Source organism: Mustela putorius, unplaced genomic scaffold, assembly GCF_011764305.1.
Source record: "Mustela putorius furo isolate JIRA1106 unplaced genomic scaffold, ASM1176430v1.1 tig00000695_pilon_pilon_pilon, whole genome shotgun sequence".
Taxonomy (NCBI): Eukaryota; Metazoa; Chordata; class Mammalia; order Carnivora; family Mustelidae; genus Mustela; species Mustela putorius.
This window is the reverse complement of record NW_025421447.1, coordinates 5,837,813-5,852,767: the sequence shown is the minus strand read 5'-3', so window position 1 is coordinate 5,852,767 and position 14,955 is coordinate 5,837,813. Positions and strand designations below refer to the sequence as shown.

The 14,955-nt window shown below is 48.1% G+C and overlaps 1 protein-coding gene across 6 annotated transcripts in view; it reads right to left on the bottom strand.

The window, feature by feature from the left end:
- The window catches only part of NLRP1 (NLR family pyrin domain containing 1), a 31,393-nt gene extending 18,720 nt beyond the window's left edge, over positions 1 to 12,673 (bottom strand). For 4 of the 6 annotated variants that reach the window (XR_006607633.1, XR_006607634.1, XR_001180782.2 and 1 more), the window contains exons 1-4: positions 12,515 to 12,672; positions 11,897 to 12,222; positions 11,201 to 11,353; positions 8,709 to 8,912 (exon numbers count right to left, since the gene is read on the bottom strand). Coding sequence is in view for 3 of the 6 variants with exons in the window: in XM_004760471.3 (XP_004760528.1) it covers positions 8,709 to 8,912; positions 11,201 to 11,353; positions 11,897 to 12,179 (640 nt within the window). In the remaining 3 variants the exon portion in view is untranslated. Of the gene's footprint in view, positions 1 to 8,708; positions 8,913 to 11,200; positions 11,354 to 11,896; positions 12,223 to 12,514 lie in introns of all 6 variants that reach the window. The other 2 variants (XM_045083180.1, XM_004760472.3) reach the window with 2 other exon arrangements.
- Positions 12,674 to 14,955: the final 2,282 nt, after the last annotated feature.

Below are 14,955 nucleotides of genomic sequence, written 5' to 3'. Positions count from 1 at the left end.
CCTGTGGTTGTCCGTCTGAGGGTCGTGGCCAGGAGGAGCCCTTGACCAACGGCATGGCAGTCCCCTGCCCCCAGGAGAGACAACTGGTGCGCTCTACACCGTCTCCCACAGATTCCAGAAACATCAGATCTCAGTTTCTCACTGGGCAGGTTACAGTGTCTTACGTTGTGTGTGTCAGCCTGAGGTGCCGACGGAGGCATCAGTTCTTCTTGGCACCATGTTCCCCAGAACATCCTCGTTCTCTTGGATCTGTTAGTACTCCCACAGACCTAAATCTTCTATTTTGGGTTATACTCTAAAAACCCTCCCCCTGCCACCAGTACCTCCAACAATATGCTCTCGTATGGGGGTTAGCAGACACTAGTCCAATCCAGTGGGCCACCTGTTGTAAAACCTATAACCTGAGAGTGGTCGTTGCATTTTTTAAACAATTGAAAACAATAAAAAGAAGAATATTTCACAGTATGTGAAAGTTATACAAAATTCAGAATGTAGTGTCCATAAATATAGCTTCACTGTCTCCCTGCCAGGCCTACTGGTTTGGGTATTGCTAATGTCTGCTTTTGGGCTACAGTGGAGAGTACAGTATTTGCCATGTGGGCCATGTGGCCCACAAAGCCTAAAATATTCACTGTTTTCTCCTGTACACAGAAAATCTGCCTACTTTTACTCTTCTATGTATCAAGCTCTGTACCATGCAGATTTTGCACTTCCTATGAAACTGTTGTTGGGATATTATTTTATTCAAATGTCCCCACTGATTAAGTCCCTTAGAATTTAGAATTGGGGGGAACTGACATTAACAAGATGGGGAATAGGAGATACTGGTATTTGCCCCCCACCCCCAACAATTAGCTTTTCATGAATGCCAATAGCTTCAGGAGAACCCAGGACTTCAATGAAGAGCCTACAGCAACACAGTGCCAAAAAAAAAAAAACAAAACAAAAACAACAACAACAACAACAACAAAAACCAAACAAACCCCCCAAACCAAAAAAAAAACCAAAAACAAAAAAACCCCCACCCACCCCACAGAAAAAGGATTGCTGGGGAGATCAGCCTCGCATAGACATCTGGGGAAGACTAGGGACAATGGAGAAGGGTGAAGGCTGCAAGTGTCAGCCATTGTGGTCCCCAGAGGTCTGCACTAGGGAGGAACTAGCAGTCTTTGCTGCTTAAGACCTCAGTGGCTCTACTGTGGACTCCCAGCAGGTTTCACAGAAGAGGACCCCATCATGGCTGTTGGTGTGGACTCCAGTGGCCTGCTACAGAGTGGACACCAGCAGCTTCTGCCACTGAGGAAACCAACAGCATCCCCACCATGGACTCCTCACTGCGGAGATGATACTGTGCCCCTTTTCTGAAAGTGTTGTTGCATTGCCCTGGGGTCAAAGTTGCCAGCCTTCCCAACTGTGTACATGCTCTGGACCCCAGAGCTCTGGATGCTCTGTGCATATCCATGCTTTAGACCCCCAACTCTTTGGTTACTCTGGACACCTCTGCATCAGATACCAGTACACCACCATGAGGGTGCCTGCAAGCTGGAATCAGTGCCAAAAGAGATCCCCTTGGCCATGATATTCCCACGGGCAGAATAAGACAGCAGAAGGTCCCCAGCAGCCTTGGCTGCTGACCCCCATTCAGCCTGTGCCCTCACATCCACCCACAGATGAAGACCTTTCCAGACCAAAACCAGTCTATAAAGTCTGGAAGATGTGAATGTTCCATCCAATGCACAAATGTGAACACAAAGCTGCAAGAAACATGAGATGATAAGGAAATAGGACACCCCAGAGGAACACCACACGTTTCCAGCAATCAACCCTCCCCACTAAAAAGGAAATCTGTGAAGTGTTAAAGAATTCAAAATAATTCTTTCAAGGAAGCTCAGAAGGGTACATGAAAACACAGGTAGATAACTCAATGAAACCAGGAAAACAATACACAAACAAAGCAAGAAGTTCAACAGGGAGACAGAAATCATAAAAAAGAAACAAGTAGAAATTCTGGAGCTGAAGAATACAGTGACTGAAATGAACAAACATGCAATGGAGAGCATCAGCAACACCAGCGATCAAGCAGAAGAAAGAACCTGTAAACTCTGAGGCAGGTCATTTGTGACCATTCAGGCAGAGGAGAAAAAAGAAAAATGCATAAAAAAGAGTGAAGAAAGCCAATATGAATTATGTACACCATCAAACAAAGTATTATTTGCATTATGGGAGGCCCAGAAGAGAAAGAGGAAGAGATGTAAGCTCATTAAAGAAATAATGGCTAAATATTTCCCACAGCTGGGGAAAAGATATGGACATCCAGGTACATGAAGCTCATAGCTCTCCACACAGATTAACCCAAAGAGGATCTCACTTATATAAATTACAATAAAACTGTAAACAAAGAAACAAACAACCTAAAGACAGGGAATTTTGAAAGGAGCAAGGAAAAAGAAAAAAAAAAGACTCATCATATGCAAGGGAACTCCCAAAAGGCTGTTAGCAGATTTCCCAGAAGTGACACTTTGCAGGCCAGGACTGAGTGGGCAGATATTTTTATTCAAAGTGCTGAATAAACACTTTTTGCCAACCAAAAGTACTTGACCTAGCAAAACAGTTCTTCAGAAATGATAGTGAAATACATTCCTAGGTAAACAAAAGCTCATCACCACTAGGCCTGATTTGTAAGAAACACTAAAGGGTGTTCTTCAAGCTGAAATGAAGGGATGCTAATTAGTAACTTAAAAATACATGAAAGTGTAACTCACTGGGAAAGATAAGTGTAGAGTAAAATTCAGTATGTTCTTAATACTGTGACGGTGGTGTGTAAAACACTGAACGCTAGTACAAAGGCTAGAAGGCAAAAGTATTAAAAATAATGAGTTACAATAATATGTTAATGGGTACACAATGTAAAAAAAGATGCAAATTGTGACATCAAAAGCATAAAATGTGTGTGTGTGTATATGGAAGTAAAAGGGTAGCATTTTTGTATGTGATCAAAATTATGTTGTTATCACCTTAAAGTAGAGTGCTATAGCTGTAAGCCTCATGGTAGCCACAAAACAAAATCTATAGTAGACACACAAAGGATAAAGAGAAAGGAATCAAAGCATGCCTCTATAAGAAATCATCAAATCACAAAGGAAAACAGCAAGAGAATAAGAAAAGAATAAAGGAAGAGCAAGGCAGGCAGGAAACAATAAACAAGATGGCAATACTAAGTCCTTAGCTGTAGAAATTACTTTAAATGTAAATGGATTAAATTCTCCCATCAAAAGACAGAATGTCTGAAAGGATTAAAAAAAAAAAGAAAAAAAAAACCCAACACCAAGACCCAGTGACTTGCTGTCTAAAAGAGTCTCATTGTAGCTTTCAGGACACACTTAAGCTAAAGTGAAGGGATGGAAAATGCTATTCCAAGCAAATGGAAATCAAAAGAGAGAAGTAGCTACACTTCCTCTAGACAGAATAGACTTTAAGTCAAAACATGTAGTAAGAGAAAATGAAGGTAATTAAATAGTAATGAAGGGGTGAATTAATCAGGGTGTTTTAACACCCAAATTTGTCAAGCAAATATTAACAGATCAGTAGGCAGAAATAGACAGCAGCACAATAATAGCAGGGGACTTCCAATACCCCACTTCTAACAATGGAGAGGTGATCCAGAAAGAACATCAGTAAGGAAATGCTGGACTTGAATCACATGTTGGACCAAACAGAACATTTGTGTTAGACATGCAGACCCCTCCATCCAACAGCATCAGGATTCATGTTCTCAAAAGCACAGAGAATGTTCTCTAGGACAGATCATATAATAAGCCTCAACAGGTCTGAGAAACTGAAACCATGTGAAGTATTTTTTCTAACCACAATGATACGAAACTATAACTTGCTAACATGAGGAACTGGGAAAATTTATAAATAAGTGGAAATTAAGCAACCATCTGAAACAATCAATGGGTTAAAAGAACAAATTAAAATTAAAAAACAAACAAACAAAAATCTTGAGACAAGTGAAGGTCAAAACATAGCATACTAAAACATATCCCCAGGGGCAGAATAAGAGATCAGAAAATCTGCAGCAGAAGTTATTCTAAGAGGGAAGTTTACAGTGACACATGCGTACATAAAGAAGAATGAAAGGTCTCAACAAACAGCCCAAGTTTACACTGTAAGAAACTAGAGAAAGGAAAGCAAACTAAGTCCAAAATTAGCAGAAGAAAGGGAATAACGAAGACCAGAGCAGAAATAAATGAGAGGCTAGGAAAGCAAAAATCAAACCAAACTTAAAGCTTATTTTTTAAAAGATAAACAAAATTGACAAACATTTAGCTCGACCAAGAAAAAAAAAAAGAGAGAGAGAGAAGACTCAAATAAATAAAATCAATTTCTAATGAAATTGAGGAGACAAGGTTGCTTTGAGTAATCAGACACCAACAAACTGGGCAACCTAGAAGAAATGGATAAATCCCTAGAGACACACAACTAATGAACAGACTTTTAACTAGAAAGGGGATTGAATCAGTAATTAAGAATTTCCCCAACAAAGAGCACCCAGAACCTGATGTCTCACTTGATAAATTCTACAAAATATTTAAAGAATTAAAGCCAATCCTTCTCATACTCTTCCAAAGGAAGAGTAGGTAGCCACTTCCCATGTCACGTTATGAGGCCAGTTTTGCCCTGATAACAAGGTCAGGCAAGAATGCTACAAAAAGGGGCACCTGGGTGGCTCAGTGGGTTAAGCCTCTAACTTCGGCTCAGGTCATGATCCCAGGGTCCTGGGATGGAGCCCCACATCGGGCTCTCTGCTCTGCAGGGAGCCTGCTTCCTCCTCTCTCTCTGCCTGCCTCTCTGCCTACTTGTGATCTCTGTCAGATAAATAAAGAATTAAAAAAAAAAAAAGAATGCTACAAAAGGGAAAATTACAGCCCAACATCCCTGATGAACATACATGCAAAAATCCTCAACAAAATGCCAGCATATCCAATTCAAGAGCACAGGATCATATACCATGACCAAGTGGGATTTATGTCTGGGATGCAAAGATGGATCAACACAGGTAAATCAATAAATGTGATATACCACGTTAATAGAATCAAGTATAAAATTATATGATCATCAGTAGATACAGAAAAAGCAGTTATCAAAATTCAACTTTTTGTTTCATGATAAAAACTTTCAACAAACTGGGTATAGAAGGAACATACTCAGCATGGCAGAGGCCATATATGAGAAGCTCATCACACTCATCACACTCAAGGACAAAAGGCTAAACCTCTTCCTCCGAGATCAAGAACAAGACAAGGATGCCCAATCTCACCACTTCTTTTCTTTCTTTCTTTCTTTCTTTCTTTCTTTCTTTCTTTCTCTCCCTTCCCTCCCTTCCTCCCTCTCTTTCTTTCTTTCAAGACTTATTTATTTTGGGGAGGGAGAGGGAGAGAGAGAATCTCAAGCAGACTCCTTGCTGAGCACAAAGTCTGACATGGGCTCAATCTCACAACCCTGAGATCTTGACCTGAGCTGAAATTAAAAGTCAGATGCTTGACCGGCAGAGCCACCAGGTGCCCCCTCACCACTTCTTTTTAACGTGTTACTGGAAGTCCCAGTCAGAGCAATTAGGCAAGCAAAAAAATAAAAGGGATCCAAATCATTAAGAAGTAAAATGTTTCTGTATACGGGTGGCATGATCTTACAGATAGAAACTGTAAAAGACTCCACCAAAATGTTCTAGAATTGATAAAGGAATTCAGTAAACTTGCAGGATACAAAATCAACATAGAAACATCAATTGCATTTCGATACACTAACAATGAACTATCTGAAACAGACACTTGCCTTGCATCAAAAACAATAAAATACTCAGGGATAAATTCAACCATGGAGGTGAAAAGCCTGTACATAGAAAACCATAACATACTGATAAATTGAACAAGACACAAATGAATGGAAAGATATTCTATGTTCCTGGATTACAGGAATTAATATTGTAAAATGTTCACATGACCCAAAGCAATCTACAGATTCAGTTCAAACCCTACCAAAATTCCAATGGCATTTTTCATGCATATGAAAAAATGCAATCCTAAAATTCTTATGAAATCACAAAAACCTCATAGCCCAAGCAATTTTGAGAAAAAAGAACAAAGCTGGAGGCATCACACTTAACAAACAAACAAACAAACAAACAAAAAAACCAGTATGGTACTGGCGGAAAAAACAGACACAGAGATTAATACAACAGAATTGAAAGCCCAGAAATAAACCCTGCATATATGGTCAGTGATACTTGACAAGGAAGCTGAGATACTCAATGAGAAGATCATCTCTTCAATGAATGATGTTGGGAAACTGGACGTCTGTGTGCAAGAGAATGAAACCGGACTCCCACCTTACAACACCCACAGACATTAACACTGAATGGATTAAAAACTTAAACGTAATATCTGAAGGCATAAAACTCTTAGAAGAAAATTTGAGGGGAAAGGCCCCTGACATTGATCTCGACAATCATTTTTTGATATGACACCAAAAGAAACAAAGCAAAAATATGAAACAAAAGCAAACAAAAGAAGAAACAAAAGCAAAATATGACACCAAAAGAAACAAAAACAAAAATATGAAGTGGGACTACATCAAACTAGAATGCTTCTATGCAGCAAACAAAATGATCGATAAAATGAAAAGGCAACCTGTGGAAAGGGGGCACATTGTTAACCACACATCAGGTAAGGGGTTAATATAAAACATATATAAAGAACTCATACAACTCAACAGCAAAACAAAAACAAACACAAACAATGAGCAAAGGACCTGAACAGATATTTTTTTTTTCTAAAGAGGATGTGCGAATGAACACCACTAATCATTAGGGAAATGCACACCGGTAGCACCTGACATCTGTCTGAAAACTATCTTCAGCCGGACAGGCTGTAACGGGTTGGCGAGCATGTGGAGAAGAGGGACTCCCGCACACTGTCAGTGGGAATGTAAGTTGGTGCAGCCACTGTGGAAAACAGTATAGAGCTTTCTCAAAAAATTAAAAATAGGATTGCCATATGATCCAGGAATTCCACATCTGGGTATTTATCCAAAGGAAATAAAGATCGGTTTCTTGAAGAGACACCTGCCTCCCCATGTCTGTTGCAGCATTATTCATAGCAGCCAAGACATGGAAACAGCCTAGGTGTCCTCTGGCTGATGAGTGGATAAAGAAAATGAGGCACATATATACAGTGGAATATAATTCAGCCATAACAAGGGAAATTCTGCCATCCGTGACAACACAGATGAGGTTGGGGGGTATCATGCTAAGTGACATAAGTTAGAGGGAGAAAGACAGATATAGAGTACCACTCAGATGTGCAACATAAAACAAAAAACAAAAAACAAAAATCCAAAAGTCAAGCACATAGAAGCAGAGAGCAGAATGTTGGTGGCTAGGGGCTGGGGGTGTGGGAAATGGGGAGACATTTTTTGATGGGTACAAGTTGTAGTTATAAGATGACTAAGTTCTGAAGGTCTAATGTACAGCATGGCGACTATAGTTAAGACTAGTGTGGTTCATACTGGAAATTCGTGGAGCGACTAGATCTCAAGGATACACACACACACACACACACACACACACAGGTATGGGAGGTGATGCATGTGTTCGTTAACTTGATCACTCATGGTGATCACATCACAATGCATAAATTTATCAAACTGTCACTTTGTAGACTTTAAATCCGATTCTATTTGCCAGATATACTCTAATAAAGCTGGAGAAAATAAAGAATTTAGAATCAGGGAAAAATGTGTTTCTTTTGATTTGGTCTTTTCTACTGAGTAAGCTGCATTGTGTAACCCTATTACATTTCCCTTTTCTCCTTGGTTGCTAGGATGCTCAAAATCAATAATTATTTGCAAGTAATTCATCCTCATGGCTTTCATGCTTGCTTCATTTTAAGGTTATTGCATTGGTATGTTTCTGTAAAATGTTCTCTAATCCTTCCTTCTTTCTCTCCTTCCCTCCCTCCCTCCCCTTCTAAATAGAAGGCAGCATAACTTATCAAGTCGGTCAATACATTCTCAGCCTGGGCCACACACATTCCAGGACCCTGAATTCCACAAGTTCACTCCTACCTGGGTGCAGAAAGAATCCTTTCCTCTTAACATCTCTCAGATTTCAGGAGGCATCTCTGAGCATTAGGGTCAGTTCTAAAGGTATGTCTTGGCAGCGGCTAAGACCCTGGGTGGCATGAGGAGCCTGTGAGCCTGACTGTCCCTGTTGCCCACACGGCAGAGAGAGCGTGATGTGGGGCTTAAAGGTGTGGACTCTGGCATCAGGGAGACCACAGAGGCTGAAACCCACCCCTGTCTCCAGGAACCTGCAGTCTTCCCTCTCTGAGTCCTGTGTTTCTCATCTCCACGATGGGCGACAAGGGTCTCGACCCCATGGAGGGAGGGGCTGTGACATTTGAGCAGCTGTGCCCCACACTGGGTACAGAGCCTGATGTGTTTCCTGCACTGGGTAAAGCACCTGCATTGTAATTTCCAAGGGCCGCCTAGAAATGGTGGCTTAGCCCGATGGAGGGACGCCAGCCAGCGGGGTTTTCTGGAGAGGGGTTTCGAATGTGCTTGAGATCCTCTGTGCTCAGCCTGCCTGTCTGGCCCGACCCGTGCCTCAGCCCCTCCTGTCCTCTCCAGGAGCTCTGCAGGGACCTTACCTTTGCTGTGCTCTCCAGACATTTCAACCAGGAGCCACTCAGCTCTGGGAGCCTCCTGCTTTCTGGGCTTGCGGCTGAACTGTGGTGGGGGCACCCAGTCCTCCAGGACTGTGGTGGACGTGGGAGCACTTGGTGACTCCTGGAGTAGTGACTTTTGGTTTGAGGAACATGGAAGGACTCGGTTAAAGGAAAAGGAAGGGTATCCTGGGGGGGAAGACAGGAAAGAAATTGCCAAATACTGAGCATCCCTTTTTTGTTAATTTTATTTAAAAAAATTTTTTTTTTATTTTTTAAAAGATTTTAAAAGATTTTATTTATTTATTTGACAGAGAGAGATCACAAGTAGGCAGAGAGGCAGGCAGAGAGAGAGGAGGAGCCCCCTGAGCATCCCTTTATGTCAGGACCCTCTGTTCTGAGCTCTCGATACAGTCCTTTGGGATGGGTGTTGCTAATCTCAGATTTAAAACCATAAAGATTGGGGTGCCTGGGGGGCTCAGTGGGTTAAAGCCTCTGCCTTCGGCTCAGGTCATGATCCCAGGGTCCTGGGATCGAGTCCCGCATCGAGCTCTCTGCTCAGCAGGGCGCCTCCTTCCTCCTCTCTGCCTGCTTGTGATCTCTGTCTGTCAAATAAATAAATAAAAATATTAAAAAAAATAAAACCACAAAGATTAAAAAGAACCCACCTTACCCTTTCAAGGTCATCTACGTCTCCCCCATTCCTCCAACCATAGTCAACCACGAACCTACTTTCTACCTCTCTAAATTTGCCTAGACATCCCATATAAGTTGAATTCCATGCTGTATGGTCATTTTTACTGGCTTCTTTAACTTATCAAGCATTATTACTATTAAGCATTATTATTTGAGCATTATCCGTGGTGTGGTTAATACTAGTACTTCCTTTTTTCACGGGAACCTAACTTCTGTGTATGTGGAAGCTGTAGTTCACTGGTCCATTAGAGGATACACATTTGGGCTGTTGATGGTTTTTGCCTTTGCTGAGTAATGGTACAATGAAAATTCACAGACACGTTTTTACGTGAAGGTATGTTTTCGCTTCTCTCGGGAGTGGGTAGGGTGTTTTTTATTTTAGAGAATGTGGGTAAAGTGTTCTTTTAGAGGGTGATGAAAATCTTCTAACATTGATGATGGCAGCCACTGAGTTGGACACTCTAAATGGGTGAGTTCTGTCTCAATAAAATGATTACCAAAAAGAATCATAAAGATAGAGACACAGCTTTATCCTCTTAGTAGCTGGCCTGGAACTTCCTTCCGGCATTAGGTAGAGAGACGCTGAGAAGCCACTTGGTGGGGTCAGGAGCCTCATTTATAGGACAAGTAGTTAGCAGGCAGCATCTAAACGTACAGGGCCAGCAAGTTGGGACAGGGCGGCTGGTCATCAGGGGAGAAACAGTGGAACCAGGTGCTGCATGGGGCAGAGCGGGGAGATGGATGCTGGTGGGGGCACCAGAAGGCCTTTGTGGGGGGACATGGGACCGGTCTAACCCCCCCAACACCATTTGTCAGTAGAGCTGCACTGAGGAGCGTGAAGGCTCAGGGGGAAGCAGGGACACGGTGGGGATGAAGTTACTTGCTTCGGTCACACAGGGAGCAGGTGTCGGGAAAGGAGGGCATTGGAGCTCAAGCTTGGGAGAGGAGAGGGACGCTGGGCACCAGGGGAGGGAAAGCCGAGGCACTGCGAGATCAGCAACGGGGACTTCCACAGAGCGGCAGCAGGGATGGCTGGTTCCAGGTTCCAGCCCTGGGTCTGTCTGCAAGCGCTGCGTGAGCATGGACCAGTGCTTCCACACTGGGCGGAGGGGCCTCTCAGAGCCCAGATGAGAAGGGGAAGAGGCAGGGTTACGATCTGAAGCCTGGGCAGGAGTTCCCGGATGGGACTCTCGGGTGAGCGTGACTCTGATTCTGGCTCAGGTCGTGATCTCAGGGTTGTCTGCTTGAGCCTGGTGCAGAGCCTGCTCGAGATTCTTCCTCTCTGATCCTACCCTCCTGCCCCCTTCTTAAAATAAATAAATCTTAAAAAGAAAAAAAAAAGATTTTTGGCCTAGGTGACTCAGAATGGTGGAAGTAGAAATATGAGATGTCAGGAGAGGGGACTACGGGGGCTGAGGAATGAGCCTGGCCTCCTCTGGGGATCATCCACCATGGAACCTTCTAGACCACCGTGGCCCTGAGGATCTTCAGTCCTAGGACAACCTGCTAAGCTCCACCTGGGGAAGGGCTGTGTTGCCCATGAAGCTCCGGCCCGGTAATGCGCAGCCCGCCCCGCCTGGGTCTCCTGTCCCCATCTCTCGCTTGGAACAGGCTGTCACCTCAGTGCTGGAACCTTCCAGAAGATCACTTCCAGGCCGCCCGCCTCCGCCACCCAGCCTGGCTCCCCCACCCTGCTGCCTTCCCCTTTGCTCCACCCAGAGCCCTGAGTGGCCTCAGGCTCATCTGGGTGGAACCAGCAGGAGGTCCCAGGCCAGGCTTACGGTTCTGAAGGAAGCATCTGGATGTGCCCGGCGGCTGTTTTGAACTCGTGGTGGGTGGGTCCTGGACGAACGACAGCACCACGGTGGAGGTGGGCCCGCTGGGGGACTGCATGCTGGGTGCGCCCGGGGAGCAGGGCAACGAGGAACCCTCCCCTGCGGGCAGCAGACAGAGGTGGGGGCTTGTCGCCGGGCGGGCCAGGACTTGGGCACTGAGGCTCTGGGCATGGAGCCGCTCTGCTGACTGCACCGGGAGAGGCCCAGAGAGGCCAGGGACCCCGTGAGCCGGGAGACCGGATTTCTGGGGCCCTCACGAGGTGCCAGGCTCTGTGCTAAATGTTTCCCGCGGACGAGACCGTGATCGCTCTCACAGTCTGAACAGGCAGAGGCGGGATGGGGCTTGCGGGGTTAACACCTGTGCAGCTCCGGGGTCTACACTGTCAGCGCAGCTGAGCATGTGCACCTGGGAGCGCACCTGGGAGCTGGCGCCAAGCCCCTTCGTGGGCCTCCCTCCTCCATCTAGGATGTCAGCCCCTCCCCCCAGGCGCCCTGGGGAACCTGTTTGGGCCTAGAAATGCACTTGGCCAGGAGAAGGGTCCAGAGTCGATGCCCAGAGGAAGGCCTGGAGGGGGCTCCAGGGTGGGGGTCCCCCGGGGGTCAGGGGCCAGGCCTGTGGACAGAGGGGGGTTCTGTGCTCACCTGACATCAAGGCCGCCTCTGCCCGGGCCTGGGCGCAGAGCTGGCTCAGGCCCATCTGCTCCCAGGTGTGCAGGGCCAGGTCCCAGGCCTGCTGCTCCCCGTGCTGAGCCACCAGCTGTGAGGCCGCCTCCAGGGCCCCGGGCTGCTGCCCACAAGCCGAGGTGAGGTGGGGCCGGGGCCCGCCGAGGGGCTTCTCAGGCAGCCGAAGCTGGAACTCCTTCAGCTCCTCCTTCCCCAACATGTCCAGGTACCGGGCCAGCCGCCACTGGACTCCGCTGGCCATCTCTGTTCTGCGGACGCCCTTCGGGTTGTCCACCGGGGCGGGGCTGGGGGGTGCAGGGGGGCGTCAGGCAGAGGGAGGACAGTGGCGTCCCTTCCTCTTTGTCCCTCCCCTGGCCCCCACTGCAACCATTCCTCTGCACCTGGCAGACTCCTACACAGCACTCGGAACCCCCTTGTGTGAACCCCAGAGCCTCTGTGGAGAGCAAGGGGGTGGGGGTGGGGGGAGAGGGAGGAAAGCCCCCCCCCCCCACCAAGAAGGAGCTCCGCGCTCCGTCAGGGCGCTGGAGTGGGCTGTGGTGGGCCAGGAGAGTGGACGGATGTGCCAGAGACACTCACCCTCTCTGCTCCTGGCGGTCCTCGCCTGACTGAGCTCAGAGCCAAGCGCTCCCAGGCCCCCCGCAGGCCCCTCTCGGCCGTGGGACACGGTCCACAGAGAAGAGCCAGAGTGAGAACGGAGGCCACAACCCCCCCCCCCGCCCCGCAGAGGAAACCAGGCTGGGTGTGCCCAGGATAGGGGAGGGGCCACCTCCTCAGGCGGTTCTGGGCCCAGCCGCAAGCCCCGGGTTGGGCGGGGCCAAGACCACGGGTGGGGCGGGGCCAAGACCCACGTGGCACCCAGTGCCTCTCCCACCCAGCCGCCCCGGTGTGGACTCTTGGGATGGGTGGGGGCCCGTGAGTCACCAGGGGAACTTCTTCCCAAGCCACTCCGGACGGGACAGGGAGCCTGTCCCCAGCCTCTCCGGGGTGGCCAGGCTGCCCGAGCCCCACGGCCCGACCTGCTAGCCACAAGGGCACCCAGGTGGGCGTTTCAGCCGGGACGGGCTGCTTGCTGGCGCTCAGCCAGGAGACACTGCCACCAGAAAGCAAAACGGTCCCTGCCCCAGGGCCACAGAGCTGGGCCTCTGGGGAGACAGGCACAGGCTTTCTTCCTCTTTTGTCAGTTGGCAGAAATTAGGGTCTCTCCATGGAGGGAGGCGTGAGCAGCAGGTCCCTGTTGCCTGGCGGTTTCTGGAGGCCCCGTGGTTTGACACAGCGACCGCCCTTCGGCACACCGCCACCTCTGGCGCTTCCTTCCTCCCAGCCTCGGTTTGCTCCTGTTGGGGGATCGGAGCGCTCCACCAGGGACCCCAGGGCCCTGGACGGTGGGACGTAAGCTGGGTTTAGCTCAGGCTCTGAGGGTTTAAGGCTCAGCCCCACAAGACTGCCCCCGCTCTGGCTGTCACCCGCCCCCCTGCCTGATTCCACGACAAATTCAGCCATACCCGTCCCCCCACCGACCCCTTTTCAGGTTTATTTGTGATTATTTGCTAGGAGCTATGTGCCGGGAACTGGGGACAGAACCCAAATATTTACCTTTTAATACAACACATCTCTTTCCCTCAAACCCCATGTCCAGAACCTGACTCCGCACTGTGCCCACGGGTCCCGCCCTGGAGTAGCCCCCCTCGTCTTGTACCCGGACTACTGCAGTAGCCTCCTAACCGCCCTCCAAGCTCTGATGTTGTCCCTTGGCTGTCTGTCTCCTGTCTGTCTGGCAGGCAGAATTACCCTCTGAAAACATCCACCAGGCCAGGTCACATCTCCACTCAAAACCTTGCAATACTCCCCATTTCTCTTGGAGTAAAAGCCAAAGTCCCACCAGTGCCCCGTATGATCTGACGCCTGATGCCTCTGACTTTCTCTCCTACCTCCGTCCCCGCTGGTCTCCTTTCTGTTCCTTGAACACACGAAGAATGCTCTGATCTCAGGGCCTTTGCACAGGTGCCCCCATCCTCTTGGGATGATCGCCCCTGAGAGCAGAGGCTTGTTTCCTCGCCCCCTTGTTTCTGCACCCACCTGCGTTCTGCTTCTGCATCGGCTGGCCTCAGAGGTATACTTGTTGGCTTTACCTGCCTGTAGGACGTTAGCCCCCTGAACACGGGGCACTGAGACCACTTTGCTCACCAGGAGCACCTCTATCCACACCTATCTGCAGTCATCTCGTCCGTCCAAACAGCACTCACCATGGCCACTGGATGGCACTGGCGGCCTTTCTGTGCCTGGAAGCCAGGTTCTTCCCTAGGGGCCTGAAGACCCGAAGGTGAGCTCCCTCTGGGTCTGAATGTTTAGTTCCCTGGTTCTGGTGCCTTTAGGAGCACATTAAACATATTTCATTTCATTTCATTTATTTTTATTCTATTAAATAATTCTAGTTCCTATTAAAAATTAACATGGCTGGCGTCCTTCTGACTAGTCCCATCACCCCCAGGCCCAGGATTCCCCAGCCCCTCCCCGTGTCTGAGGTGGGGCAGTATGGCCCCAGACCCCCAGGAAGAGAGCAGGCTTCCCCCATGCCCCCCAGCCCCCAGCCCCCACCGCAGGCCGGGCATCCACTCCTTCCTGAATCCCCCGTGTGGCGCGTGGTCCGTCCTGCGGACGCAGCAGGGGATCCCGGCCTGAGCCGCATTGTGATTTATGTGCTTGGTCTGCTGGGGTGAGGGTTCAGCTAGTTTTCCTCTGCATCCTGCTGGGATAGAACGCACGCCAGCGTACGGGTGTCCTCCAGCATGCCTCTGAGCTCCTCCAAGAAGAGAACCTTCTGGATCGAGGAGAACACACCTTTGAAATTTTGGTCCAGAAACGTGTGTTTTTGGGGAACGCCCTTGGGCTTCCCTTTGGAGCACCTGGTGGTGTGACGTTGTGCGGCTTGGGTTTGTCCCGGGGCATGTTTTCAAGTCACACATTCGGCCCGTGTCTTAGAAATGCCGCACGTACCCCCTGTCGTCTAGTTTGCTCTT